Source organism: Melozone crissalis, unplaced genomic scaffold (genome assembly GCF_028551555.1).
Source record: "Melozone crissalis strain CALT ecotype California unplaced genomic scaffold, PUWL_Pcris_2 ptg000034l_1, whole genome shotgun sequence".
Taxonomy (NCBI): Eukaryota; Metazoa; Chordata; class Aves; order Passeriformes; family Passerellidae; genus Melozone; species Melozone crissalis.
Genome location: NW_026535812.1, coordinates 2268708 through 2295699, shown reverse-complemented (window position 1 = coordinate 2295699; position 26992 = coordinate 2268708). Strand labels below are relative to the sequence as shown.

The 26992-nt window shown below is 44.1% G+C and overlaps 1 protein-coding gene across 1 annotated transcript in view; it reads left to right on the top strand.

Moving 5' to 3' along the window:
- The window catches only part of LOC128940944 (glypican-5-like), a 372567-nt gene extending 347227 nt beyond the window's left edge, over positions 1 to 25340 (top strand). Inside the window, exon 9 of the mRNA XM_054282769.1 lies at positions 24645 to 25340. Within this exon, the coding sequence (XP_054138744.1) occupies positions 24645 to 24847 (203 nt within the window). The 3' untranslated portion in view covers positions 24848 to 25340. The remainder of the gene's footprint in view (positions 1 to 24644) is intronic.
- Positions 25341 to 26992: the final 1652 nt, after the last annotated feature.

The window sequence follows — 26992 nt, the reverse complement described above, 5'->3', positions numbered from 1 at the left end:
GGAAATACACGCAGTGAAAAATCCCACCTCATGAAAAAATTGATTAATCTCTTAAACTGTTCTTCCAAATGCTTTGTTGGAGCAAGACACACACAAAATCGACCTTTTGAGGATGTTTGTGAGCTTGAGAGCTCTCTAGCTTACCTGAGAGCTTCTGCAGTCACAGACCATTACTTCCCATTGCAGAGCTGCTGAGAGGAAAAGGGCACATGTAGAGTTCAAGCAGACAATATGAAAATAGTGCTGAATGTTTTCAGCAGATTCTTCAACCACAGTTGCATTTCTCTGTATTTGTGATGGTAGAAGCAAACAGCAGGAGCTGCCAGCATGGGCTTGCAGCAGGGCACTGTTTCCTTCCCCAGGCAGCTTGTGGAGTCAGCTGCTGCCCCTGTGCCAGGTTTGTGTCTGAACTCTGAACCACAGCTTTCCAGGGCACTGGAGAGCAGCAGTGAGGGAGGAGGGCTGTGTTAGAGACACTCTGTGGGCATGCCAGGCTTCAGGAATGGATGGGCACAGTCCTGGCAGGTGCCGAGACCCTGCTGGCCATGGAGCCAATGCCTCTGAGGACAATCTGCTTCCAGCCTGCATGCCCTGGCAGGAACATGTGTGACAGCATCAGGCACGCTCAGGGGAGCTGTTCAGCCCCTTTGGGATGTGCTGTGCTGCCCTGAGGGTCTGCTGCTCCACAGTGATGTCCCATGCAGCTGTGACAGGCTCAGGTGGCAGAGAGCAGCCACCTCCTCAGTGACAAGGGAGAGAAAAGTTATCTGTCTGAAAAGAAAGCATGCAAAAGTCCCAGGAATTGTATAGTCACACCCAAGAGAATCCTAAAATCTTTGGTTCAAATCTAAGTGGCAAGAGCCTTTTCCCTGAAGCCAGTAAAGCTGGCTTAAAACAAATAAGAGGTGATTCAGCCCAGAACTGTCCAATTCTTCTTTCCCTTTCCTCATACAACACAGGCACTAGCATTTGCAGGGAGTGCAGTCAAATGCTTTTTATTTCTGTGCAGAAGTTCATCTTGACCATGCAGCTGCAAAATTTAATCATCAGTTTTGCACTTTCCACAGAATTCAGACTTTCTTTGTGCATCTCCATTTTTTTGCTTTAATTCTTCTGTTTCATTAAGAGCAGCTTCCTGAGACTTCAGACATCAGAGCTGATGTCTCTGCTGGTGGCTCTGAATGGCTCTCCAGCACTGGGACAAGCTGTAGGAGATTCCTCTGGAGCTGGCAGAAGCTGATTTGTGGCAGAAATGTCCCAAAATGACCAGAGTGTCCCCATTCAAAGTGTATCTTTCTGATGTTAATAGGATGTAAATATTGGCTTGAGGTGTTTGGTGCAGTAAGAATTTTAATTAAAATATGCTTTCTTCAGCAATGTGGCTTAGATAAAATCAAACTCTTGGACAACTTCAGTACAGAAACATTTCCCACAATATTTGTAAATATGCAGTGGAACTTCATTAATTTATTTTCTTGTTTCCACTACATTAGCAAATCTCTGGGGAAAAAAAAAAAAAAAAGGACAAGTTTTCTTTTGCATTCATTCATTCATTCATTCATGTTTATCATCACTTTGATGTTTTTTACAGCACAGAATCAAATCCATGAGATTTTTTGGTGTATTGATGAATGTTTGCTTCCAGTTGAAAGGTAATTAAGACTTCTCAGCTAGCAGGTCTATTTACATATAGTAAATATGCTGCAGTATTTTCCTGTCAAGGTTTACTATTCTAAAAAACCACAGGATTTTTAAGGCATCAAACTCTCAAAATTTCCTTGAGGCTTATGAAATTGCTAGAAAATGTGATTTTCTTCTTATGAGTTTGATAAAAGCATTGAAGAATCCCACCTCCCTGCATAAGGAATTGCCTTTAACAACAAATACAGACTTTATCCCCTCTTATTATAGAAAAGTAACCTTTTGATCAAATGCTAACATGAAAAATATGGGGGGAGATTCAGTAAGACCTTCATCAGTTATCACCAAACACCAAGAATCTCAGCTCTGCTTTTTCTATTCTATTTTTTAAAGAGGAAAAAGAATAAAAACCTTTCAGTGTCAGTCCCTCAGAATGAATCTCTGCAGAAGGATGTAGGACATACTTAAAGAACTGGGTTGACTTGTCACTGCAGCATCTACACTCACACAGAGATTTCATTCCCTCACCAACCTTGTGAGGGAGATAAATCCCTTCCACAGTGCTGGGAGTGGGATGCAGAAGGGATCAGATTTGCCAGATTGTGATGTCAAGGCCTCACCTGGAGTGCTGTGCCCAGCTCTGGCCCCTCAGTTTGGGAAGGACCTTGGGACACTGAGCACATCCAGAGGGGACAGCGAGGCTGGAGAGGGGCTGGGAATACAAACCCTGAGAGGAGCCCCTGAGGGAGCTGGGGGTGCCCAGCCTGCAGAAAAGGAGACTCAGGGCTGCCCCCATCACCCTGCACAGCTCCTGAAAGGGGCCTGTGCTCAGCTGGGGCTGGGCTCTGTCTGCAGCAGCACTGACACAGCCAGAGCACACAGCCTCGAGCTGCGCCAAGGGAAATTCAGGCTGGATATCAGGGAAAAGGTTTTTACAGAAAGAGTGATAAAGTTCTGGAATGGCTGCCCAGGGAGATGGTGGAGTCCCCATCCCTGGGGGTGTTTAACAAAGCCTGGATGTGGCACTGGGTGAGTTGAGCTGTTGGGGATGGGTTGGACTCCATGATGAAGAGACCTTCAGGTCTCTTCCAACCCAGTGATTCTGTGATTTGCAAGGCTGATATTCTTAATAAGTGCCACTTGGGGATGTTTGTTTGGGGAATTGCTTTGCCTTGAAGTCTGATTTTCTAGCGCAGTGTTTGGGGTACAGGAAATGTTTCTGGGGAGAGCAGGTTTCAGTCCTTTTCCATGTGTTCTGTGGCCTTGCTGGTGACATGTCCATGGTGGGTGACAGCTTCCTTCTACCACAGGTGACATCTTTGGAAGTAGGTCTGTCACACAGCACCCTTTAGATCCTTCACAGCCTGGCTTTTCAGAAGAGGACATCACCCAGAGATAATGCTATTCCAGTTTACAGGACATATTTTCTCATCACCTCTTTACCCAAAGACTGTGAGGGAACAACCAGAGTGCTGTAATTCGTGGAGAATCACAGATAAATCACAACATGGGGAGGGAGCAGTGGGGCTCTCAGCTGCAGCCGCTTGCAGGGCTCCCTGGGGCTGGCAGTGCTGTGTGAGCTGTGCAGGGTGACAGTGACAGTGCCAGCTCTGAGGTGTGTGCTGTGTTGTCCTCTGCACTCCCAGATCTCATCCCAGTGACCCCTGAGCTCTGGGGACACTGTGCCACTGTGAGTTACAGGATCCCAGCACATGGAAAGGGACATGTGAGCACAGGCAGGAAACCATGGGTGTCAAGTCCAGCTCCTGATCAGTTCATTTCTGATGAGTGCTCATCATCCAGGCAGGTTTGCTCTAGGGGGAGATGGCAGATTCAGGACAGAACATAATCCCTGCTATCAAATGGTAATTATGAGAGCAAATACCTGTCTGTACTCATTTTGAGCTGCATGCTGAGCAGGTAACACAGTGCAGGATGTTGCCCAGGGAATACTGAGATCTGCAGGATTTCACAACATCTTTCCCTAAAGGCTGGAGCACTCAGAGGTGCTCTGTCTGCTTTACAGATGTGTTCATTTCTGAGCCAGACCAAGATGAAAATTTTATTTCTGATAGAGATGAATTAGCAATAGAGGTTCTAAACATGGTTGGTTTGAGGATTTTGGGAAACTGAAGCCCACCAAGGTTTCTGAGGGGTACAGCTCCTCACTCTGGGGCACAGCCCAGGATGTTGTCAGGGATATTTTGGTGTCTGCACTTCTCCTCCCCATTATCCCTGTTCTTTTCCTACTTGGCACCCTAGGTTATATTTCAAGAAGGATTAAATGCATTGGAACTTTTACTGGAGGATTCTGAAGGTTTATTTCCCCACAGGCACTCTTTGGAGCTGATAAGTGACTTCTTCAAGAGGGGGAAAAATCTCCTTTCAAGTCTCTTTTATTTGGTTCTATGAGGTTCTGTTACAGGAGCAGGCTCCTCTGCGCTCTCTTTTGTGCTCATGCATAACACAATGTGATACCTATCAGACTGCATAGAAAAGTTGCTGGGTACAAGCAAAAGGTGCCCTCAGCTTTCCTCTCAACAATATTTTTAACTTGGAGCAAGTCACAGGGCCTTATTTCTCCCCAGATTATTCCAGGCAGCTCTCCAGTAAAAATAAGTAATTCGTATTTTGAGACGCCAGAAGTCTCAAGGGGAAGATTTTTCCATGCAGCCTTTCTTTTGATTTAGGCATTGCTCCCCACGTTTTCCTCTCTCTTTGGTTTGCCACTTTGTCACTGAATGAAGTCACCTAGGAGGGAATAATGAGAGGATTATCAAGGGATGGGGTTGGTATCACATCAAGTTCTGTAATTCCTTTGCTTTCAGAGTGCAAAGAAGCACAAAACTGCTGCCTATTTTGGGCTTACCTAGAAACAGAGGCCAGACAAAATGGAAAGCATAGAAGCAGATAAATGTATTTAATGAAGGGCCTTCATTAAGGGCAGATGAAGCCTCCTCAAGATGGACCATGGGTACCAGTTTTTCAGACAGATATAATTTTGGTCTATTTGCATATCAGGGGTTAATCCCTCAATTACAGCTTCAGGTAATGAAGTAATTTACCCCCAGTTTGCTGCCCCCAATTCACTTTTGTTTGTACTTTTTGGGGCCTGGGGCAGTGAGTGTCTGTGATTCCCAGGCCTGGAGAGGAATTGTTGTCAGAATACAATGGGAGAACAGCAGCTGCCAGGCTATGGAGCTTTAGAGTTGCACACTGAAGAATTGCAGGATTACAAATCTATGAAAAATATAACTGCTGAACTCCTAAGGCATCACAGGAGCAGCCCCACTCTGCTTCCTGCACAGAGAGGGAGGAGAAACCCCTCTCTCTGTACTCAGCATCAGTGTGGCACCCACCTCTGCTTCATCCCCACCTGGTTTGGGGGTGACTGATAACCTGGGCTCTGCCAGGGCTGACAGACCCAGCTGCCAAATAACCTGAGCAAAGCAGGCAGCAGCACTGCACTGCTTTGTTCATTTGATTTACACTGGAGCTGCTTTGTAATGACCATAAGTGATTATTTTTACAAGAGGTACATAAACAAGTAAAATTGAGATGACTGCTCTGTGTGCTCCTGCACATTCCTAATGCTGCATTTCTGCATGTACAAATGAATTCCTTCCCTTCCATTCCACTGATTGGTGCCTGAAGGAGCCTGTGGCTGTAGGGTGTGGGCATGGGCAAGGCCATTCCATTTGTTTCCAGAGAGGGGATGTGGATGGGAGCTTTGAGGTTGCTCCTTCTAAAGCCTAACCATCTTTGGTCTTCTAGAGCAGATGATACTCAATATTTTTGTGCATTAATCATTGTTCTCTCCTGTTCTGAGGCAATACAGGTGTAAAGGTTTTACATGCCAGCAGTCCATGAAGGTTCCTTTGTCACCCTGTTCTTCTAAGTTCTTCGAAGCCTTCTCTGTTTACATTTTTGTAATGGCGTTTCTCATGCACTTTTCATGTAAATAATGATTGTTTTGCATTCCTTTCTGGAGGAGGAGAAATTTGATGGGCTGTTGGTTTGACCAGTGTGGCTGGAGAGGTGGCAATTTCATCCTCCAATCCATGGTCACTTTTCAAAGGCTATAAATATTGGAGTTTCGAAATAAACTTTTTACTTTGGACATTTCAGCATGTGCTTGTCATTCATTTTGTGTCCTATTGCAATGTCCCTTTGTGCCAGGACAGCTTTGCCCTCCAGCAGAGCTGCCTGCACAGATCCCCAGCCCAGAAAAAGGCTGAGCTCTGTCCCTGCGCAGGTGTGACAGTGACAGTGCCAGCTGTGCCCTCCCTGCCAGAGAACTTGTGCTGTTCCCTTCAGCACACAGGGAACAAAAAACACTTGAAGCAAATAGCACTTTGACTAGGGGAAGCAATCAGGATGTGCAGAAAGCCAGAAATGTCAGAGGAAAAAGCAAATTGCTTAGAGGTACCTGAGGAAAGAATCTTCATTTCCTTCCAGAAACTTGGGGCATGTGTCTCAAACTGAGACACAGGCAAATAAATATTGGTCACCACAGGAACAGGGACAAAGATGAAGACAGCAGGAAGATTGGACATGCACAGAGTGGCTTTAACATGTTAATTGCATTGTGTACTTGGTCAGGCATGAAGTTCTCTCTACATAATCATTCAGTGTATTTCCAGGATAACAATTTAACAGTGGAGCAGGTGAGATAAAAAGAAAACTCCTGCCTGTCTCAGCCTGTGCAGGCAAGGTTTGATGTGTGTGCTGCATGGGGATCTCCAGATGCTGAGGCAGATGTTGTCATTGGATACCTTTATTTTTTTAGAGGTAGGTTGGATGGCTTTGTAACTTCTCACAGGTGCTGAGAATGTCTGAATTAAATGGATGTTTGTAGTCTATCAAATTGTGCTTCAGGACATGGTACCATTCATTTGCACTGCAGGAAGTATTAAAAAACTCCAAATCACACACCCACACACAGAAACACTGAATTTACTGAACCAGACTTCAGTGTATCACATGTGATAACCTGTATCACATCACATGTGAAACTTGTCACAGGCTGCATGATTTGGGGAAGGCTGTTTCACCTTGCACTGTTTCATGTCTGTTTGCTGCCAGCTTTCTCCACTGTAATTCTGCTTTGGTTCTTCCAGCTTGGACTTCCCAGCATCTCACAAGAGCAGCAGCTGTTGTGTACTTCTGTTATCACATCTGATTATTGCTGTTTATTTTTCAGTCCACAGTTTTTACTTTTGATGCCCATCCTGTTTTTAGCAAGGACAGGCATTCAGTTATGGTACACCCTAGCTAATTACAATAAATGAATGATGCAGATATTCCTGGAGCCCTGGTGTGAGATCGGACTGTACAAACAGAACAAAGACAATCCAATCCCTCATCAGATTATTGTGGGCCAAGAACCACAAGCTACATGTGAGCTACAGGCTGGAAAGCCAGTGTATCACCACCTACAGTTTGATTTTGATTTGCACACACGGTAAATTAGCCTTTAGTAAATGGCCACATTTGGAATGAAGTGACATTTGGCTGCACTGGTTTCTGGACTGAAGATGGAAGTACAGTGCTGACTCTGAAGGCCATTGCAGGTTTCTGCTGTGACACCACCTGGATCATTTTAGCCTCTTCATGTCCGTTATTTCATCTGAAAAATGGGAATGATACCTCCCAGGAGTGCTGCCATACTTGCTGTTTGTAATATCTGTTAAGACTTGAACTAAAGACTTTTTAGGAATGCAAAAAGTTCCTTCTTCCATTGATTATTCTGAAATTACTGTCAAGACAGTCATGCTTTGATTTAAGAACTGCCAGGGTCTCTTGTTACCTGCTCCAGGGGGTCAGGGCCCTTGGCAGCTGCTGGAATGGTTTTCCATCTGCCCAGGTCTCTCTGACACGTGTACTGTGGTGCTGAGTAACTCTATTCATCCCAGCTTATGTCATCTTGGGGCTTTCTTCAGGCCAAACTGAAACACTCCTGCTCACAATGAGTAGTGGCACACTCCATAAAAAGTCTCATTGATTTCAGAAAGGCCTTCACTGATATGTTGTACTATTCATTGTTAACTAAGGGAATAAATATCTCAATCTGTCTCTGTAGAGTGAGAGCAGCAGAAGCTGGAGGATGGGGAGTGGGAATTACAGAGACAAGGAAACCTTTCATTTAAAAAAGATGCAAAGAAAACGTGATTCATCTGAATGTCTTCACTCCAAAGAGAAGCTTTCACTGGCAAATGATAGAATATAGTATAGAGGCTGACATCTGTAGTAAAGCAGAATTTAGAAATCTCATAACAAACAAGAATATAAATTACTTGGCTGTTGCATCATAAATTTTACCTAAACAGTGGAAATTCAGCTGAAGTATGACTTTAACTACTGAAGAATTCCAGGATGTAAAAGATGTGGTGTTTCTGGGAGTGAGGCAGGGGTTTGTTTGAGTTTAGTTGCGTTCATTTTCTGTCACATTTTACAGGCAGTTCCCTCAGAAGTCACAAAATACACTTGCAGCACAGCTTCAGAGCTGTTGAAAAAAACCAGGGGTTTAATTTAGTGGTTTTAAAGGCTACAGAAGGGCACGATAACACCTGAGTCAAAAGTGTATTATACCTGTAAATGTTTGACCTTTGTGGCTCAGAGCCCTGCCAGGACAAAGTATTATACCTGTAAATGTTTGACCTTTGTGGCTCAGAGCCCTGCCAGGACAAACCCAGCTCTGCTGGTACACACACAGGGGCTGAGCAGGGCTGGGCAGGCTGGCAGATGTGATGTAGGAGGATGTAAAGAGTGGAGGAGCCCCCAGCTGCATTTGCAAGCTGCAGTTTAGAAAGGAAAAACACAACTCAGGGTGCAGAAAACAGCTGTACCTTCCCCCCCATCCCAGTGCCATCCCACACTCTTCCACAATCCCATTTTTCCTCCACCCCACAAGAAAGAGCAGAAGTGTTGCTATTTCCACCTGCCCCAAGTGCTGCCGTTAATCTGTGCTGGATCCTGTGTGGGATGGGCTGTGCTGAGCCCCCTGGAACAAGTGGTGCTCATTTATTCCTGTGTGTGCCCCGTCAGAGAGGCATGGGACACTCCTGGAGGTGTTGCTGCTGCTCTGCTGTGGGGATGCTCAGCACTGAAATCTGCTCAGCTCCGCTCCCTGGCCCTGCCACAGCTCCACAGGGGCATTTTCCTGGAGATGCATTTCAAGGTCTTGGTTCTAATGGGAGTTGCAGATCCTTGGTGGGTCTGAAAACAAGACAAATTACTGGGACACGCCCTTGGAATAGCATTTGGATGATGTTTGCCATTGCATATTTCCGATTATTTTTGGCTGTAGAATGATGGAGTAAGCTGATGGAAGTTCAACATTCATAATCTCATGCATGCTTTCTTATTTCCATTGCTGCTGAACCCACAATCCCCAATTAAAGCAGTCATATTTGTAATTTCGGGGGAGTGTTTCCTTTTCAACAGGTAAGCAAAAAGACAGGCATGAATTTTTTACCAGGCTACCTCTGCCTACTCAGCTTTCATTTAAAGCAGACTGTCTCAGAAACAGGAAGAATTAAAGCACTGGTAATTTTCAAATAGGCAGGTAAATCAGAATAAATTTAGTCGTGTTTGTGATTTTGCTGCCTTGAAGTTTTCGTGGAGAGCTGGTAAAGCAGAGAATAGTCTTCAGTACTTTTGTGACTCTAAGCCAAGCTCATCTTTCAGTTACATCAAACTCAGTCCAGTTAATTTTTCCTTGGCACAAGCCATTATTAACAGTACTGAAATAATTCATATTTTCATAACATCATAGAATAGCTTAGGTTGGAAGGGACCTTTGTCAAAGGTCATGTAGTCCAAGCTCCTGCCCCAGTGCTTAGGGACAGGGTTTAGTGTTGGACTTGGCAGTGCTGGGTTAGAGGTTGGACTTCATGATGTTAAGGGTCTTCTCCAGTCTAAACAATTTGATGGCTCTTAAAATGACCAGAAAGTCATTAATTTTTTTTCTCTAGTCAGCAGGTTAAATAGCAAGGCTCCATTGTATTTAATTAGAAGGAAATAGGAAGAAAGAACGTGTTGAGAAAACCCAGGAAGTGAAAAAAATAAATAAAAATCAGGCTCCTGGGTTTAGAGAAGATCAGCAGCTGTTGGGCTTCTGAGGACTTGTGGCCATCATCTCCCACTCAGGGTACAATGCACAGGGTGAGGTGTGCAGCAAGCCCAGCCCAGCAGCAGAGGTTCCAGTGTCCCTGGGCTGTGTGACAGTCCTCACAGGGGTCCCAGGATGAGGGAAGAGACGAGGATCTGACTCCATGTTTCAGAAGGCTTGATTTATTATTTTATTATATGTATTACATTGAAACTATACTAAAAGAATAGAAGAAAAGGTTTTCTCAGAAGGCTAACTAAGAATAGAAAGAAATGAATAACAAAGGTTTGTGTCTCGGACAGAGTCCGAGCCAGCTGACAGTGATTGGCCATTAATTAGAAACAACCACATGAGACCAATCACAGATGCACCTGTTGCATTCCACAGCAGCAGATAACCATTGTTTACATTTTGTTCCTGAGGCCTGTCAGCTTCTCAGGAGGAAAAATCCTAAGGAAAGGGTTTCCATAAAGGTGTCTGTGACAGGGCTGAGGTGGCGGTGACACCCGGCACTCCCGCCACGTGCCCGGCGGGTTCCCCACACAGAACCCTGCGCCTCTCCGGCCTCCAGCCAAGGGCATGGAGCCTTTGAAAAGCAGGATTGTTCTGCAAGGGGTGGCAGCTCCAAGCAGCCATTTGCTGTGGTATGGCCCATCCATCATCTCCCTGTAATCCACGAGCGCTGGGCTCACATCGCACACAGTGCTCTTTTCACTGCTGCGCGGCTGCAGCGCCTGCCAGAGACTGAGGGGGAACTGGCCAGCCTTCAAGATTTCTTCACAAGGACTTCTTAATCAGCTCCCATGCCTCTGTACTCCCAGGGCTGTGTGTCTGGTAATTTGCTGTACTTTATGTACACTCTGTTCATCATACAGATTGGCTTTTTACTTTCTGCAGCAATTCCTCTCACTTTGCCAACACCTTGCCATTTGCAGCTTTAATGCCTATCGATAGCACTTCATCAGCAAGAGCTGCCAGTGTATATTCTTTTTACAAGATGTTCACCCTTGGTTTTTATAGATAGTTACAAATTCAGTCACCAACTGATTGAATACTTTGTTTTCATTTGCTTTTCACGTGGAGTAGATTAATCAAAATGAGTGGATCGTTGGAAGATTGAAAACAGTGATGGAGAAGCTTCTCTAGGATGGATTAGTGTCCCAGGCCAGAGTCAGCTGTGACAAACCCATCCCTGTGTGCCTCATCTGGGGTTTAAAACCTTCACCAGGAGGGGTTCCACAGCGCCCCACAGGCAGCTGCCTGCATAGCCCTGGTGCTGCTCCTCATCCCACTGCCAACACAGTCCCTAATTTGATTTTCCTCTGCCCTGGGATCTTCCCTCCCCAGGCTGAGCCATGGGAACCTGAGCAATCACCTTGTTAGCAAAGCCAGGCCAGAGAAGGCATTTAATACCTCAGTTTTTGAGTGTCCTCTGTCACCCTGAACCATTTATCACATTTCTCCTGGTCTCCCTGTCACTGGTGATGAGCCTTTCCTGTGGCCCTTCACATCCATGCCACTGCCAGTGCAATTGGAGGCTTTGCTCTGCTGTTTGTCACCATGTGCCCCATCCCACCATCCTCTGCCTCTCCTTTTCTTGTCTGGCTGAGCAGAGGGACACCTGACTGAGCTGTGTGGGGACACCTGATTGAGCTGTGTGGGGACACCCCTTCCCTGCCTGCCCATGCTCTGCCACAATAATTGGAGACAGTTAATAAAATTATTTCTCTCTGAGAGGTGTCAGTTTTAAGCAAAACCTGTTACCAAAAAGCATCCCTGTGTAACTGGATAGTGAGAGTAAAGTGCAGAGCAAACTTCAGGCATTTCTCCCAGCCCACTTTCAAACACACATTGATGGAAGGCTTGTAACTCACAAGTCAAGCAATTTGCTTCTAATTTTTTAATGGAAGCTGGTGGGAATGTGGCATGGGGAAGAGATTGTGCATCAGCCCATGGACAAGGAATTGTTCTGCTCCTAAGGGATGTTACTGCAGTAATCCTTGCACAAACAAGGCTTGGTATTTTACAAGGGAACTGTGTTATTAGTTCCATTAAAGGTGCACAGAGCTGCGTGACCACTGTCACTCCACAGCAATTTTTTTCATTTACTATCAATGCCAGAACTAAACTGCCTTTTGATATTCAGTGAGGTGCAACAATTTGTTGCAGAGAAACAGATACAAGATCATATCTTCTCCTGCCTTCTCCCACTCCAGAGCTAGAAATAAATGCTCTGAGTGTTGCAAGGTCTCATCTCACAATACCTTCTGCTCTGTGGAATATCCATGGTGGAACTGAGGGGTTCTTGTGGCTGGGTGACACATCACAGGAGTATTTCTGTTTCCTTGACTTGCTTTCAGCTTTGGAGATGTCAGGAGCCTGCAGTGCTTGAGTGTGCCAGGTCAGGGACAGAGGGATGTCTCAGTGCACATCCCAGACTTGGACACACTCGTTCAGTTGGAGAAGATTCAGTGAAATGATCAGTTCTATCCCTTCTAATTATTCTCAATGGTTCTGATGTAAATCTGTAACTAGAGGGCTGTAGATCTCTGGGGTTTCTAGTTTAGGGTTTGATTGCAGCCTTATGGATGGCTGGTAACTTGGTAACTGTTCTGGATACCAGTAAATGTTGGTGTTTAATTGAATGTTAAAATGTCCACTGTTGTTCTTTGCTGCCCTTTAATTACCATTGTTTATATCTTCCCATTTTTGATTTGACAGCAGTGCACGAGTGCCCCAGTCAAGATCACAACCTTGGCTGCTGTAGGTGCACAGAAATTACTGCCCATGTCCTGAGGAGCCCACACAGGCCAGTACAGAAAAATGCATGGCTGCAAATCATCTTCTGAGCTCCTTTTCTTTTTATAGTGTGTGGTTCAGGGAGCACTTCTCAGCAGCAGGGGTTAGAAAGGCTCTTCCATTCACCTTGCACTGTCTCTGCCTGGCTGGGAAGTTGTTATGTCTGCTTTGTAACACACCAGTCTTTAGGAACCTTTGTTTCAGATATCTAATCTATCTTTAAATTAGGTATTTTTCCTGCCTACCTCAGTTTGCAGTGATTTCTCTATCATCTGGCTCCAGTTTTGTGATCCTCACATGCTATCTCTGAATAAATGCTCTTTGAAGTGATAAAGCAGAAGGATGCCCTGGGTGAGCTGCTTTGATTCAGCTGCTTCAAGCAGGAAGAACACAGTTGAGGTATAAAGGTTAATTTCACTGATCTCAACTCAAGTTAAATAAGAATTTAATGAAGTCCAACAGATGCTCAGTTTACTATTCCTGAAAACCTAGTTTCTCCAAATTTTTTACCCAAGTAAAGTCTGTGATGTTTTTCTTTTCCAGCAAAGGATATATTGCTTGGCCTAGATTTTTGTAGGATGTCAGATGACAGGAATGGGCCTACTAAGCCCAATCTAAGATGTTTAGTGTTCTCTGGGGAAAAAAAAAAATCTGTTTATCCAGTTTTCAGATGAGATAGGGTTCATTTCCATCTTAGTACAGTGCTGTGCTTTGAATTCAGGATGAGAATAATGTTGGTAAGACACTGATGTTTTGATGTTGTTAAGCAGAACTTACCCTGGGTCAAGGCCTTCTGTTTCCCATGCCCTGCCAGTGAGGGACGCAGAGGAAGCAGGACCAGGACACCTGAGCTGAGCTGGAAAAGGGAGATTCCATCCCACATTCCCCGCGCCCAAACTGGGAGGAGCTGGCCAGGAGGCACTGCTCACTGCTTGGGGACAGGCTGGGCATGGCCAGCAGGGCATCACTGACTTCTCTTGGGTTTTATTCCTCTCTCCTCTTCATTACAGCTATTGTAAGGTTTACTGTTTTAGATTTATTTTTATTCTCCTGCCCTCAGAGATGGTGACGGGGACAGATCCAGCAGCTGTGTGGCACTCAGCTGCCTGCTGGGGTTACACCACCACTCTGCTGAGCTGTATGTCTGGCATACAGACATCCACAAAGTAAAATTCAAATTCTTCATTAAAAAGGACAACCCTTCAAAACCCTTGTATACAAGTGTATACCTCAATTCCAGTTGGGATCTTGTGGAGCCCCTCTGCAGCTGTAAATTCAAGGATCTCTTATAACCTGTGGTGTCAGTGATATGTGACTCAAGTAGATTATGACACAGTCGACTTTGACTGCAAATTTCTTCTTAGCAAGATGGAATCTGCATGTGAAATGAGGTTTGCTAGGCCTAGACATCCACAGGCTGGCCCAGCTTGCACAGCAATCCCAGAGATCTTAATTTGCATCAGAGATCTTAATTATTGTCTCCAAACATCAGGCAAGTAATCTGCATTTTGAAGAGTCTCTACCTGGATATTTACATAATTTATGTTGTACCAAGTCCACTGATGTGTATTTGCATAACAGACCAGAGCAGTGCCAACAGATCCATTGCAGCACACGGTGTCAGCTCTCGTGAACTTCCAGTGGGGTTTTCCCTTTATTGCAGCTCCTGTGACAGGAAGAAGTGGCAGTGAGGAAAACATATATAGAAAACATATAACTGAAAATATATATATATATATAAAATATATAACTGATACATCTCAGAGAGGCTGAGGGCCTGCCAAAGCTTCCTTGGCTGGCTGGAAACACTCAGAGGTGAAGCCACCTGCTCAGTCACCTGAGAAGTGTTCTGTGTGTGCTCATGCCAGTTCTGTGCATGGGAGCAGCAAAGATTGTCCTTCATGTTCATCAAAGCCCACTGAATTCCCTGATCTGGGGTCCCCACTGCTCTCCACACACTTCCAGCCACACCCTGATGCTTGCATGCTCTCCAGCTTCCTTGCCCTTGAACACAAGCCCTGTTTCTCACCAGCACCTTGGCATGGTCCCCTGTCATAGACATCTTTTTGTGAAAATCCTTTCTTAGGGTTTTTTTTCCCTTCTGAGAAGCTGAAGCCTCAGAAACAAAATGTAAGCAATGGTTATCTGCTGCTGTGGAATGCATCAGGTGGATTTTTGATTGGCCCATCTTGGATGTTTATAATTAATGGCCAATCAAGGCTGAGTTATCTGGACAGAGTCCGAGACAGCTGCCTTTGTTATCATTCCTTTCTATTCTATTCTTAGCTTAGCTAGCCTTCTGAGATGAAGCTTTTCCTTCTATTCTTTTAGTATAGTTATAATATATATATGATAAAATAATAAATCAAGCCTTCTGAAACATGGAGTCAGATCCTCGTCTCTTCCCTCATCCAAAGACCCCTGTGACCACTGTCACAATCCCCTGGACCCTGCACAGGTGCCTGCAGCAGGACCTTGGCCTTTGTCACCGGTGTCACCTGGGCAGTCAGGCTTGAGCCCATCAGTGCAGAGAGAAGCAGACCTTTGGCTTCCAGTGCAGGGTTTGTCCCTCTCAGAATGGTGTTTTTAAGCATTCTCATGATGGAGACAGTGCCATGAGGGCTAATGGCAGAGATGTTTTTCCTTTTGGCCAAGTGAGAGAACCGTGGCCAAGGTGAAGTTGAGCAGTGTTGTTACCCAAAAAAGGGGATGATTTGTAGCCCTCAGTCTGTTATGTACCAGTGTTGGCAGACTTGTGCAGCTCAGTCTGGTGCTTTTGCTGTAGGTGACTCCATGAGAATTGAGGGAGCAGCTCACATCCTGACAAAAACAGAGCAGGGAAAGGGGTCATTGCCAGCTCCAAACAAGAATTTCCTTCCTTTAATTTGCCCCACAGCCTGAACACTGACAGAACATAGCCTTATGCATACCCTAATGGATGGGGCTTCATTTTGTAAGAGTTTCTATTAGAAAAGTTTATTTTTTACTCTGGTTGTATATCTCCTTTCCGTTTGTGTTGATTTGGGTATTCATCATCCTGCTGACTGTGATAAGGGTTCATCAGTTTCACTGCATGCTGCTAATAAGATAATGCTTTTAAGCCCTTTGGTATTTTCACATGAAACATGTTCTTGCTGCTGCAGCTCCTCAGCAGAGTGATGGCTCTAATCATCCTCCCTGTCAATAACTGCCAGCTGTGATGGAGCTGGGCTGCCTGGATAAACCTGCAATGTGAAATAGAGGATGTGCAGGGCTGAAGAGTTGCCAGTCTAGAGCAGGAGAAAAGACTAATCAAAGCTCCCCATAGCAGAGCTGAAGCAAGCCTAATGCCAGGATGTTTTTCTGTACTGCTCCTGATGTTCAGGCTCAGATGATTAATCCAGGATAATATCTTGCCACAGTTTCTTTTGATTTCAGTTCTGAGCGAAATGAAATACTGGAAAGATTCAATTAAATAAAAATTCCTACTGATTGATATAAGGACTAGAAGTATTGTTTGGCATTACAACTAATCCTTTTTATCATCTAGATAAAAAGCAATCAGATGCTGTGTAGATTGAGGTGATTTCAATGTTTATTCTGTAATTAAACATCAATTATTATTATTATTATATCCTATTTGAACCTCTTTAAGAGATCTTTAGTATAAGGTTCTGTGGCTGCTCAAAAATGACAGAAATACAGGAAGCATTTTAAACCCTCTCTGTTGTCATGTGGTGGCTTCAGAATCTTAAAGCAGGAATTGTATCTGCCCAAGTTTCTAAGGGAGCAATGGGAATAAGTGGAGGAATTTGACTGGCTTTTAATGGATGAGGAATGATGAGAGCAGGGTGAAAAGACCCTTTCAGATATCTTTTAGAGATGCTTGTGATTGTTTTCCTGTGCTGCCATGCTGGAGTTGCTGTGAGTTGTGGCCATTCACTCGGGCCTTTGCTGAGCTGCCTGCAGTGCCTGTGTTGAACTCTCCCTGCTGAGCTCAAAGGGCTCTGCCCTGAGTCCCAGCCCTTGGTGGGAGGGGAGTTGTGCAGGGGCTGATTTTCTCCTGCTCACTCCTTGAGGATGTGGGATCTGCGCATGCTAAAATGTGAGAGGATGGTTTCCTGAGCAGAGAGCAGTCCATGCTCCTGCCCATCACTGCCATCCCCTTGGGGAGGGATGAGCACATCTCATGCAGGGCACAGAGCAGCTCCTATTGTCACTGCTCTCTTGGCTGACACCCTGTTAGTTAATTGATTAGCTCTTTCCAGTGTATTTTGGGCCAGTTTGCTTCCAGGGCAGACCCAGGTATCCAGGCAGAGCCTGCTTCAGGCTGAGATGTCCCTCCCTGCACAGCTGCTCTGAGTGGGCAGTGCAGGAGGGACCTGGGTGCAAGCAGCCCTTGTAAATCACTTTCAGGAAGGCTCTGAGCCCTGCTGCCATCTGTCTGATCTGCCTGGCAGGTTCCTCTCTGCTCCCCTGCACTCGGTGTGGCCCCACAGGCTGGCAGGGTCTGGCTGAGGAGAGCAGACCTGCAGAGCATCCCCACCTCCAGCACAGCTCCCAGGGCTCTGCGTGCAGCCAGCTGCACAAACACAAACCATGGAGGGCACAAACACGAACCATGGAGGGCTGTTGGAGATGGGGAAGGGTCCAGAGAATCCTTCTGCCCCCAGGGCTGGGCAACAGCTGGCTGGGGGCATTGAGAACCTCACTGGTGCATGAACACAGCTTGGGCAGCAGCCTGGCACAGGGAAAGCTGAAATTCCTTGGGATTGGCCTTGCTGCACACAGGTTGTAGCCTACTCAGACCTGACCTTACTCTCAAGCTATGTGGTTGTCTTCTCATGGCATGAAGAAACTGTAAATGCTGCTTAGGTAGACCTGGCAGTGTTTTCAGAATTACTGTTCAGTTCTAGACCTGAGAGGCATGCCTAACTTAAGCAGGTGGGTAACAGTATTTATCTTGGTGCTCCAAGTTCTGTTTAAAGTTAAGCAGCGTTTCAGGGAACTTCCAATCCTGGCTGTAAGTTGAACTTACGCTGCTGACGTATAAGATCATATCCAGGCCTGTTACAAAATGGAGCTCTCTGTGTTTATAGCAGCAGAGCTAAATTAAAATCCTCATTACAAATGTCAATTGCAAATACAATTAGCAGGTTATGAAAAGGTGGGATATTCGTGAAATGTAAATTTTGAAGCCAGAAAAGAAGCAGTTTCTCCTTAAGGGAAAGAGTGCCAATAACACATGCTCCTTTTCTTCACAAGAAATTAAGGAGTGTCTGGGGGAGAGGAGTTGGGATGGCTTTAAATATTTTTGTACTCCCTTCCAAAATAAGTTTATAGTTTCCCCACATACAATTTAATTAAGCCTTCGATTTGACCTTTGTATTGAGCAATAAAAGTTAACTGGGAAAGATGTGGGTAGGAGAGCACAAACAAAGCATGCCCCACGTCAGGCAGTGTGAGAACTGTTTCTGTAACCAAAACTGATGAGATCATCAGGACAAAAGCAAGAGCCAAAGCATTTTCAATTATTACTAATATTTTTCTTCCTCGAGCCAGTTTATATTTTTCTTAATTACAGCTTTGAGCTGTGGCGTGATATTTAGCAGATGCCTTCAGCATTTGGCGTGCCGATCACTTGCACACTCCAGACTGGCAGGGGCACCTAATCTTTGAAGTCTGGAGCTCACATTCATCTCTACCCATAAAGGTCAGCCCTGCATTCCTGCATCCCCCCAAACTGCCATTAAGTTTAATGGGAGTTTGGACATGTGAGGCAGGCGGGATCAGGATCGCTCTCAGTCTCCCTGATAGCACCACTCAGGCATGTACACAGTTCCCAAACTTAGCTAATTAATTGCACCACACAGTGCAGGCAGAAGGCTGTCACAGGGCTTTTGAGTTGTTTCTTTTATTACAAGAAAGTTACAACAAATGTTGCACAGATTTACTGGGAACATCATGTTTTACAGATACTTCCATGCTGTGTTTCAGGATGTCATGTCAGCTGTGCTACACTACATACAAGGTATCTGGCAAACTAAACAAGCATAAACATGCGACCACAAACATGTGCCTAGGACTAGACTAAAAACAGATGTTTCCAGGAAATGTAAAATATGTTTGGCATGTTTTAAGCTTATACTTTCAGCTTGTCTGCATTTGAGTAAGTCCCATATTAATATAAACAACATGACAAAACCTTTTCTTGCAAATGACTGATTGATTAATGGAAGTACTGCTGAATCACATGAGGTTTGTTAGGTTTTATTTCTTCCCAAGGAAAAGATGGATTGTTCCTGCTTGACATTTACCATGGCAGGAGCAGTTCTACGTGCAGGTTTACTTTTAAATCCAGAACTAATACAGGTGTATTGTGGCTCCTGAAAATCCTGCAAGGTTTGCTATGGCCACTGTGTATCAGAAGCCAAACACATACAGGGACAGGTTTCCTTAGAGCAGGACAGCTGAGATAATGTCCTGTTCTCTCTGTGCATGTGTACATTGCACTCAGATGTGTATGGACTAAAAAGTGCTTGGGAAAAGGGGAAGGAGCTGCCATTTCATGTAAGTGTGGCTTCCAGGCACCTGACATCTCTAACTGTCTCATGGCTGTTCCTGCCTTTTCTTTATTGCATTTGAATTAGTTCCTAAAAGTTCCAGCCAGTTTTATTTCTTTCAGAGAGTGGGTATGGCTCTCAGACAGAAGAATTTGCATCCAGAATGTGCAAAACGTGCAGGAAGTAAAGTAGCTCTCTCACTGGTCCACAGGGAATGGCAATCTGCCAAAGATCACATCGAGCTCAATATAGAACTAAAACGTGGAAATAGATAATCTGGTCCCAATTTATGATTATCCCCTCACTCATTCTTTTAAAAAAGAGAAAGTTCTTAAAGAGAGAAATGGAAAGATCTCAGAATCGAACTGGGACACATCAGCTTTCCCCCATAATCTTGTCCCACAGGTCTTCTGGAAAAGCTGGCCTGAACCTAATGCCACTCAGGAATTCAGTGGGGAGAGTGGTTTATGCACTTAAAACTCCTGGAGTTCTTTCTTTGTCTGATTAAAGACTTCTTTTTTCCTCCTAACACCAGGTTTCCATTAAAAGGTACGTGGGGAAAAGGCTTCTCTGGACACCACGTTCTCAGGCTGAAATAGAAAATGGTAGAACAGTACACACAGAGCTGTTCATTGCTCCCTCCTTCTGGCTGCACAAATCAAACATTACACCCACCTTTTACTGACTGGCATCATACAGACCAAAATAACAGGCTCCAGGATTTGGAGAATTGCATCACGAGTTCTCATACTTTAGGAGTTCTCACATTCCCATTTCCACAACATTCCTGTTTCCATTTGTCTGCTGCAGCTGTAACTGGAAATAATTACTGCTGGTCTTAATGTCAAGATAATGGATTATTTGGAAATTGTTGGTACATTTTATGGCGACAGCATTGTTTTGCAATTTCAGAGCTTCTTCCTTTGAATATGTAAAAGTAATTTCAGCTTTTGCTACCCGAGGTGATAAAAAGCTAATAATAACACTGCAGCATCTACTGTAATTTAAGAGCCTGTTCCACCAAGTTGCACCTAGCTTTAATTTCTTATGAAGCTGTCAGCCAAACCCAAGCCTGTGATTGAGGGGAAATTTATCAAGCAACTGAGCTCCAATGTGGAGAGTAACTGCAGGTGCTGACCAGTTCCCTTCAGAGCTGTATTATGGTGTCATTGCATCCATGATGAGCCATTCAAAAGCAAGGCATTATTTTGCTGTCACAGGTGCTGACAGTCTGGCTTTTCAAAGCACAGTGTTTGCATGGAAGTCTAGAAAGAAATGGACAAGAAAAGAGGAGTCTGGATATGGTCTGACTTGATGCAATCAACGTGGGGAGAGCAGAAATAAACAACCTCTGCTTCTTTTGTCTCCCCAAATAGCTGGGTTGAAGGTTCCCTCCAGCAGCCCCAGGTTAAACTGATGGAAGCCTGTCCAGAATCCCCTCGGTGGATTGATGAGCATGGATTCTCTGCTGTCAGTGCCCCACTCCATTAGAAGCCAGGCTGCTGTAATTAACATTTACAGGGCTGCTCTGGCAAATCTCTCTGTTTGTTTTCATTCTGCCTCCCCTCTCAGGGCTGTGCCCCTGCCTGGTGAGAGGATGTGCAGCCTCAGAGGCACGCAGGCTGTTGGCAGTCACGAGTGCAGTGCCTGACGAGCAGAGGTCATCATTTACCATCACAGAGAAAGGGCTGAGCTCAAATCAGATCAAGAGAAGGACAAAAATGGAAGGAGGTTTCTGTTAAGTAGCTGAACTTGTTCATCCCTTGGCAGGACAGTAGGAAAAATGAACAGATTAAAGCAGACCCTGATGATATCACTCACTAGAGAGCAATAGCATGCAAGAACACCAGTAAATAGTTATGACTTCGATAATCCCTAGCAGTAGGAAACTGAAAATGATTTGGCCTAGGAAGGGGGAGCTGACAGCTTGGAGTCAGTATGACTTGAACTTCTGTCTGATTAAATATTTTAATGGCATTTTCTTGCCCCAGAATCTTTACTGTCTCTGACTCAGGTGTACTCACTGAATGCATTTGAAAAGCATAATCAGCCCTCACTATAGGGGAGGTTTCCTGTTCCTAAATTAGCTTTCAGTGGCAGTTTTGGTTCTCCTGCCATCCTGAGCTGGTCTCTCTGAGGAATACTATTGATCCACAGAGGTATTTATGAGTAGCTCGGTGCTGTCAGAGCAGCACGGGCATTCCTGGGCAGCAATCTGTGGTTACAGCTCGGAACTGAAGGTAATCCTGAACACTCAACAGCAAGGTCAAGCCATTTTCATTCTGTGTTTTGTTTATATTGTCAAGATGTGAGTTCAGCAGAGTTAACAGAGATGAGAGTTCAGCTGAGGAGGTGGACTCAATCCCCTGGACTATCTGAGCTGTAATCACGGGGCTGGAGGAGCCGTGAGCCATCTCCAGTGACCCCAGCAGACCCTGTCCTGGGCAGGAGTCCCAAAGGGCTGCTCAGAAAGGCTGCTTGGGCACTCAGCTGCCTTCACTAAGCACCCTCTTTGGCAGGATTTGAATATCCTCACTGAGAGCTGGCTGAGGGAACAGCACAGCCACCACTGCAGAGGCTGGATCAGCACCATGGTGCAGTGACAATAAACAGCTCAGAACAATTTCCATGTGCCAGGCTCCAAAGGCCATCCCCTGTCAGCCTGAGGGGAGCTGGAGTCTCCAGAGGGCTCAGCCACTCCATTTCACACACAGAGAGGGACTGATGGTGGAAGGAAGTTTCTCACAATGGAGAAAGCTTCTAGTGGGCAACCATAAAGCCTTTAAAAGTCAGAAGGTAAACAGGAGAACAACCCAAAGCTGTGGGGTTTGGTGGGTTGGTTTTATGAAGTCATACCTCCGGGGGCTGAATTCATGGGTGCTGAACATCTGGGGTTTGCTCTGTTGAGACTGAAGTTTCATTTCTGTGCTAGTCTTCACACTAACACTTTTTTCTTTCCTAGCATGATCAGTACTTTTTTGCCTTTTGAATGTCAGTAGTAGACTGAACATAACCATCTCTGACTCAGAGGAAAAGATTTAAGGGGAAAAACTCATTTAACTCAGAGTCTCTCAGCCAAAATCGTGGAGTGAGTAAGCAACAGGAACTCTGAGGAAGCTTGAATAAAATGGGAAATCTTTTTACTGCTGAAATTTGTGCCTTAAAAGCCAAATAGAGGATTGAAAAAGATTTTGAACTGAATTGAAAGTTAAGCTATTTTTATTTATTTTTAAGAAAGAGAAAACAAGGCATTATAAATAAAATGCCAATTTTGCACAATTAGATCCCAAATTAGAATTGGCCATGAATAGCATCAGAAGATCCTCTGCTGTGAAGACAGAGAGAGAATTCAGAATGGAGCCCTTCCCCTGGAAAGGATAGAGGCAGAATTTTCTAATGTATTATTTAATGCTTGTTATGTAGTGCATTAAGCAGTGACTGAGAGGAAAGCTTTTAAAAACCAACAGTCTCTCTGATAGCATTAAATCTTAGCCTAGATTTTTGTTAAAGTCAATAGTAAGAAAATAAAAGAATTAATACATTTCAGTCTGCCCGATTTATAGACGCCAATCAAGTTACAATGCTGGACATGGCCAGCTGAAAGAGGGAATGGATTTACCTGAGTGAGGTCTTAATTTAATCAGCTGGCCCCAGAGAGCTGAAGTCAGCAGGCTGGGATGATATAAGAGGCAGCAGAGAAATAGTGCCTTTAGTGCAGCTGCAAAGGAGAGTGACAGTGATGGAAAGGACTCGAGGCAGTGTCAGAACACACCTATTTCCATGATTTATTCTTAATTTACTTTAATGACAGTCTGAAGGTTGTCCATTTTTCTTTAAATGTCCTCAGAATACTGATATTTTCTAAACACTTGGAGCATGCTTTTTCTCCCCCTCCTTTCTGTGAGCTCCACTGCAGGTTGCAATCACAGAGGAGCCCTGCCTGCACTTTGCCACAAGGAATTTCAAGCACAATGTCACAATACCCTTTTCCCAAAGCATGCCTTGCCAGCTGCTGTCCCTTCCCTGCAGTCCCTCTTGAGTCAGGTGTAGGACTCTCACATTCCTCTGGGATTAATGTTGATATTATGATAAAATGGAGGGATTCATTGCATTTCTTTCACAGTTTATTCTGGCAAAAGAACAATGTGTGCTTTCCCAATACAATAGCTCATTTTTAGTATCAAGCGAATTTATTGATGGTTGTTCAGAACTACTGACATGCAGACAATGATCTCAGATTGCATTTACATTTCTGGAATACTTTCCATCTTTCCAGTTTCTGCCAGGAACTTGCTTCTGTGATTCAGAGTTTTCATTTTAAGATTGGACTGCTGTTTCATCTGCATTACAAATCCATGCCTTTTGCTTTCTTTTGTATGTGCACTGCATTCATTAGTAACACAAATCCTTTAGACTTGGACCTGAACATTTATTGTTAATTATAAATTCTCCCAGGTAGGCATTAGTTCTTTCTGAGCACTCAGGTATGCTTTTACAGACTGACTATAAAATCATCATCCCTTCAGCAGATGAAACAGTCTTTGGGTTTGTTTGTTTGTTTTTCCTCCACAATGCCAGTGAGAGGGTTTAAGGGCAATATGGTCTCAGTAATATTTGCAAATGGCTTGGAAATGTCTTCATAACTGAAGATTTATTATTTTCTCCCTGTAAAAAAACAAATCCATGTTTTTGCAATAAAGGGCTACTCCTTTCTTCTGAATCCAATTCTTTATATAAGAATACATGGCATTGCCTCAAAATGCATCTGGAGGGAGAAGCCTTCCAGTGCTTAAAGGAGACTTAAAAAAAGAGGGAGGAAAGTGACCCTTTGCAGAGGCAGACAGTGAAAAGCACGAGAGATAGTGATTTAAAATGAAAAGAGGAGAGATTTAGGTTAGACACCAGGAGAAGTTCAGTACTCAGAGGGTGCTGAGGCCCTGGCACAGGTGCCCAGAGAAGCTGTGGATGCCCCATCCCTGGAAGTGTCCCAGGCCAGGCTGGATGGGGCTTTGGGCAACCTGGGTTAGTGCAGGGTGTCCCTGCCATGGCAGGGGGTGGAACAAGATGATCTTTAAGGTCCCTTCCAACCCAGACCATTCTGGGGTTCTGTTAAGTCAATATCCAATCTCCTGTAGCACCCACCAGCCTGGAGGGGGTTTCACTGTGGTGTGTTACAAATCCACTCAATCCTAACTGCACATTTTAAAGCATCAGCTAGTTCCCAGCCCAGGTGAAACTGAAGGTGCTTTCTGTGGGAGATGAGGTTCTGAGCCCAGCCACTGCAATGCAGAACAGCTGTCACTCTGCTCAGGCTGTGTCTGTGAGCAGCCACCAGGCAGGCAGAGACATGTTGAGCACAACAGAGGGTGCTGAGGACAGAGCAGCCACACTGAGCCCAGCTAAAACATGAGTGCAAGGGCCCCATCAGTCTCCATTCATGTTTCAGTTATTCACAGTGAGTGTACACCACGTTCCAGCAATATTTAAATATGTTCAAGCACCATTTAAAAGATGTGTGATTAATCTCATGTTCACTTTCATGTTTTCAGATGTACTCAAGGACAAGAAAACCCATGCAGAGAAGAGAAATGAACCAAAACCAACCGTGAAAAAGATTGACACCACAACCAGCACAAGCACTGTCAAGTCATCCTCCAAGCACAGTGTGACTGGCACTGGGAGCAGCCCAGCCCTGAGTGCCCCCCTTGCTGTCCTGGCAGCCCTGGCAGCTCTGTGGCACTGTCCCCTGTAGCTGCACTGCCCTGCTGTGCTCCTGCTCACTGTCACTGATACCTGCAGCCTTACCCGACTGGAAACAAATGGAAATGGCTCTCTAGTTGATGTGATTTGTTAGGGTAAATAAGGATTGGAATGCTGGAGTTGGCAGATACCAAGTGTCATCACTTTCAATGGCTGAAGATAGCTGTTGGCAAAGCCCGCCCAAGGTACAGCGAGGATGATCACAAGGGTCTGTGTAGCTCAAGTTATGCGGTAGAAATAACTGAAAACCCAGAAATTGTGTATGTGTGTGTTACTGTTTTTATCAATTTCGTTTGCTAGAATCTGACTGGCCGTTGTTTATTTGTTTAATTTTTCTGGTAAGTTATATGAATGGTCAGTCTTCAAATTCAAGGCAATCCATACTTTGTTTTTTTAAGTGAGCAGCTAACAAGCTGTGCTCCAGTTCACAGAATGACAGAATGTTATGGGGTTGGGATACACCCTAAAGGTTATCAAATCCCAGCCCCCTGCCATGGCAGGGACCCCTCTCACCAACCCAGGTGCCAGGTTGCTCCCATGGAGGGTGAAGTGCTCTCTACCAGCTTGATGGAATTCCTGAGTGGCCAAGAAGATCAAAGCATGCTTGAAACTTCTTTTCACTCTTATTGTTTAGATCGTAGGAAGCAACATAAAAACATATGGTGTGTCTAATATATCAGTATAGTTGCCTTAACTGTGGAAAAAAATAGAACCACTTTGTTTACTGAGAGACATAGATAGTGAGTTTCCCTGCCCCAAAAAATGTCATTACCAGATACTTAAGCATATACTCAAGGCTTATTGGATGAATGTCCAGCAAAGGGAAACATAAATAAACATAATAATGTTTTATCCACCTAAATGCAGCCCTGTACAGAAAAAAAAAAAAAAAAGAAAGAAAAAAAAAGATAATTCAGTTCAAACTTACTTTACCTATGAGATGTTACATAGAAACCAGCTTAAGTTTTTCATAAAGGTCCCAGAAATATAAATTATTGGGAACTCCCATTAGACACTAACTAGATCTTGTGCATTATGGAACTCTGAAATCAACTGTTTCATAAACTGTGTATTATTTAATTACATTTAATGTTTAAAATTTTGTATCACATTAGGTGTAAATGTAAAACATTCTGAAATCTAGATCGTTCTCTGTTATGCTTCATCTTGATTGCTACCCTAGAAAATGTCAAATGTGCATTATATTACAAGGCTATTTTTTTTAAGTCAATGATACATTGATGCATTTTAACTTTTTGGATGAAAAAGTACTATAATAATTTCTAATGGTTAAGAGTTAATGTGTGTTTTCCAACAACTGTTTACAGTGCCATTGAATATATGTATACAAACACAACTGTATGAATACAGTGATTAATATGATAAATATATGAAACATTAGAATTGTTATATTTACTACATTTCATAACTATTACAACTGTTTAATGTCCATTTTCATGTTGTAGACTATTCTTATGTACAGTTTTGTAAGATTTAATGTAAAACACTTGCCTTTGGTTTTTGTAAAACATCTCTTTGATACTTACCCAGTCACTGAGATTACTCAAGAGAAGAGCCCTATGTCTCACTAACCAGCTCCAGGCTTTTTATTGGCAACTTTGGTTACAGAAGCCTGGCTCACAGAAGGTGCCATGGGCCAGGATTACTGCTGGGTGCCACCACACAGGAGGTGACAATGGTACAGAACAAGCAGACAATAAAGTGAACAAAGGCTCACTGCACTTGCACATTTCCAGACAGTATCAGTGAACATGTCTAATTATGTTTGCCAAGTGGGGCTTTAGTTTCATTTCCAGATTTGGTTCCTAGATCATATTTACAACATAAAGGTATGATCAGAATCATGGATGCACCCAGCTACAAAAGCAGTGTCTCTAAAGTGGCAGCAGCTAAATTTTTATTATTAAATTTTATTAATATTCTAAAAGATAATTCAATTTTAATGTTGAAACAAGGAAATGAAATGGAGAAGATACTTACATTAACATCAATTATTTTGTATTTTAACTCTGATTTTTCACAACAGTAAGGATATTAATATCCCTAAGGAGTGCTTCCCAGTCCTGTCAGTGAAAATCAGTTTTCCCACAAGTATTTAAACAGCTGTCCTGTGTTT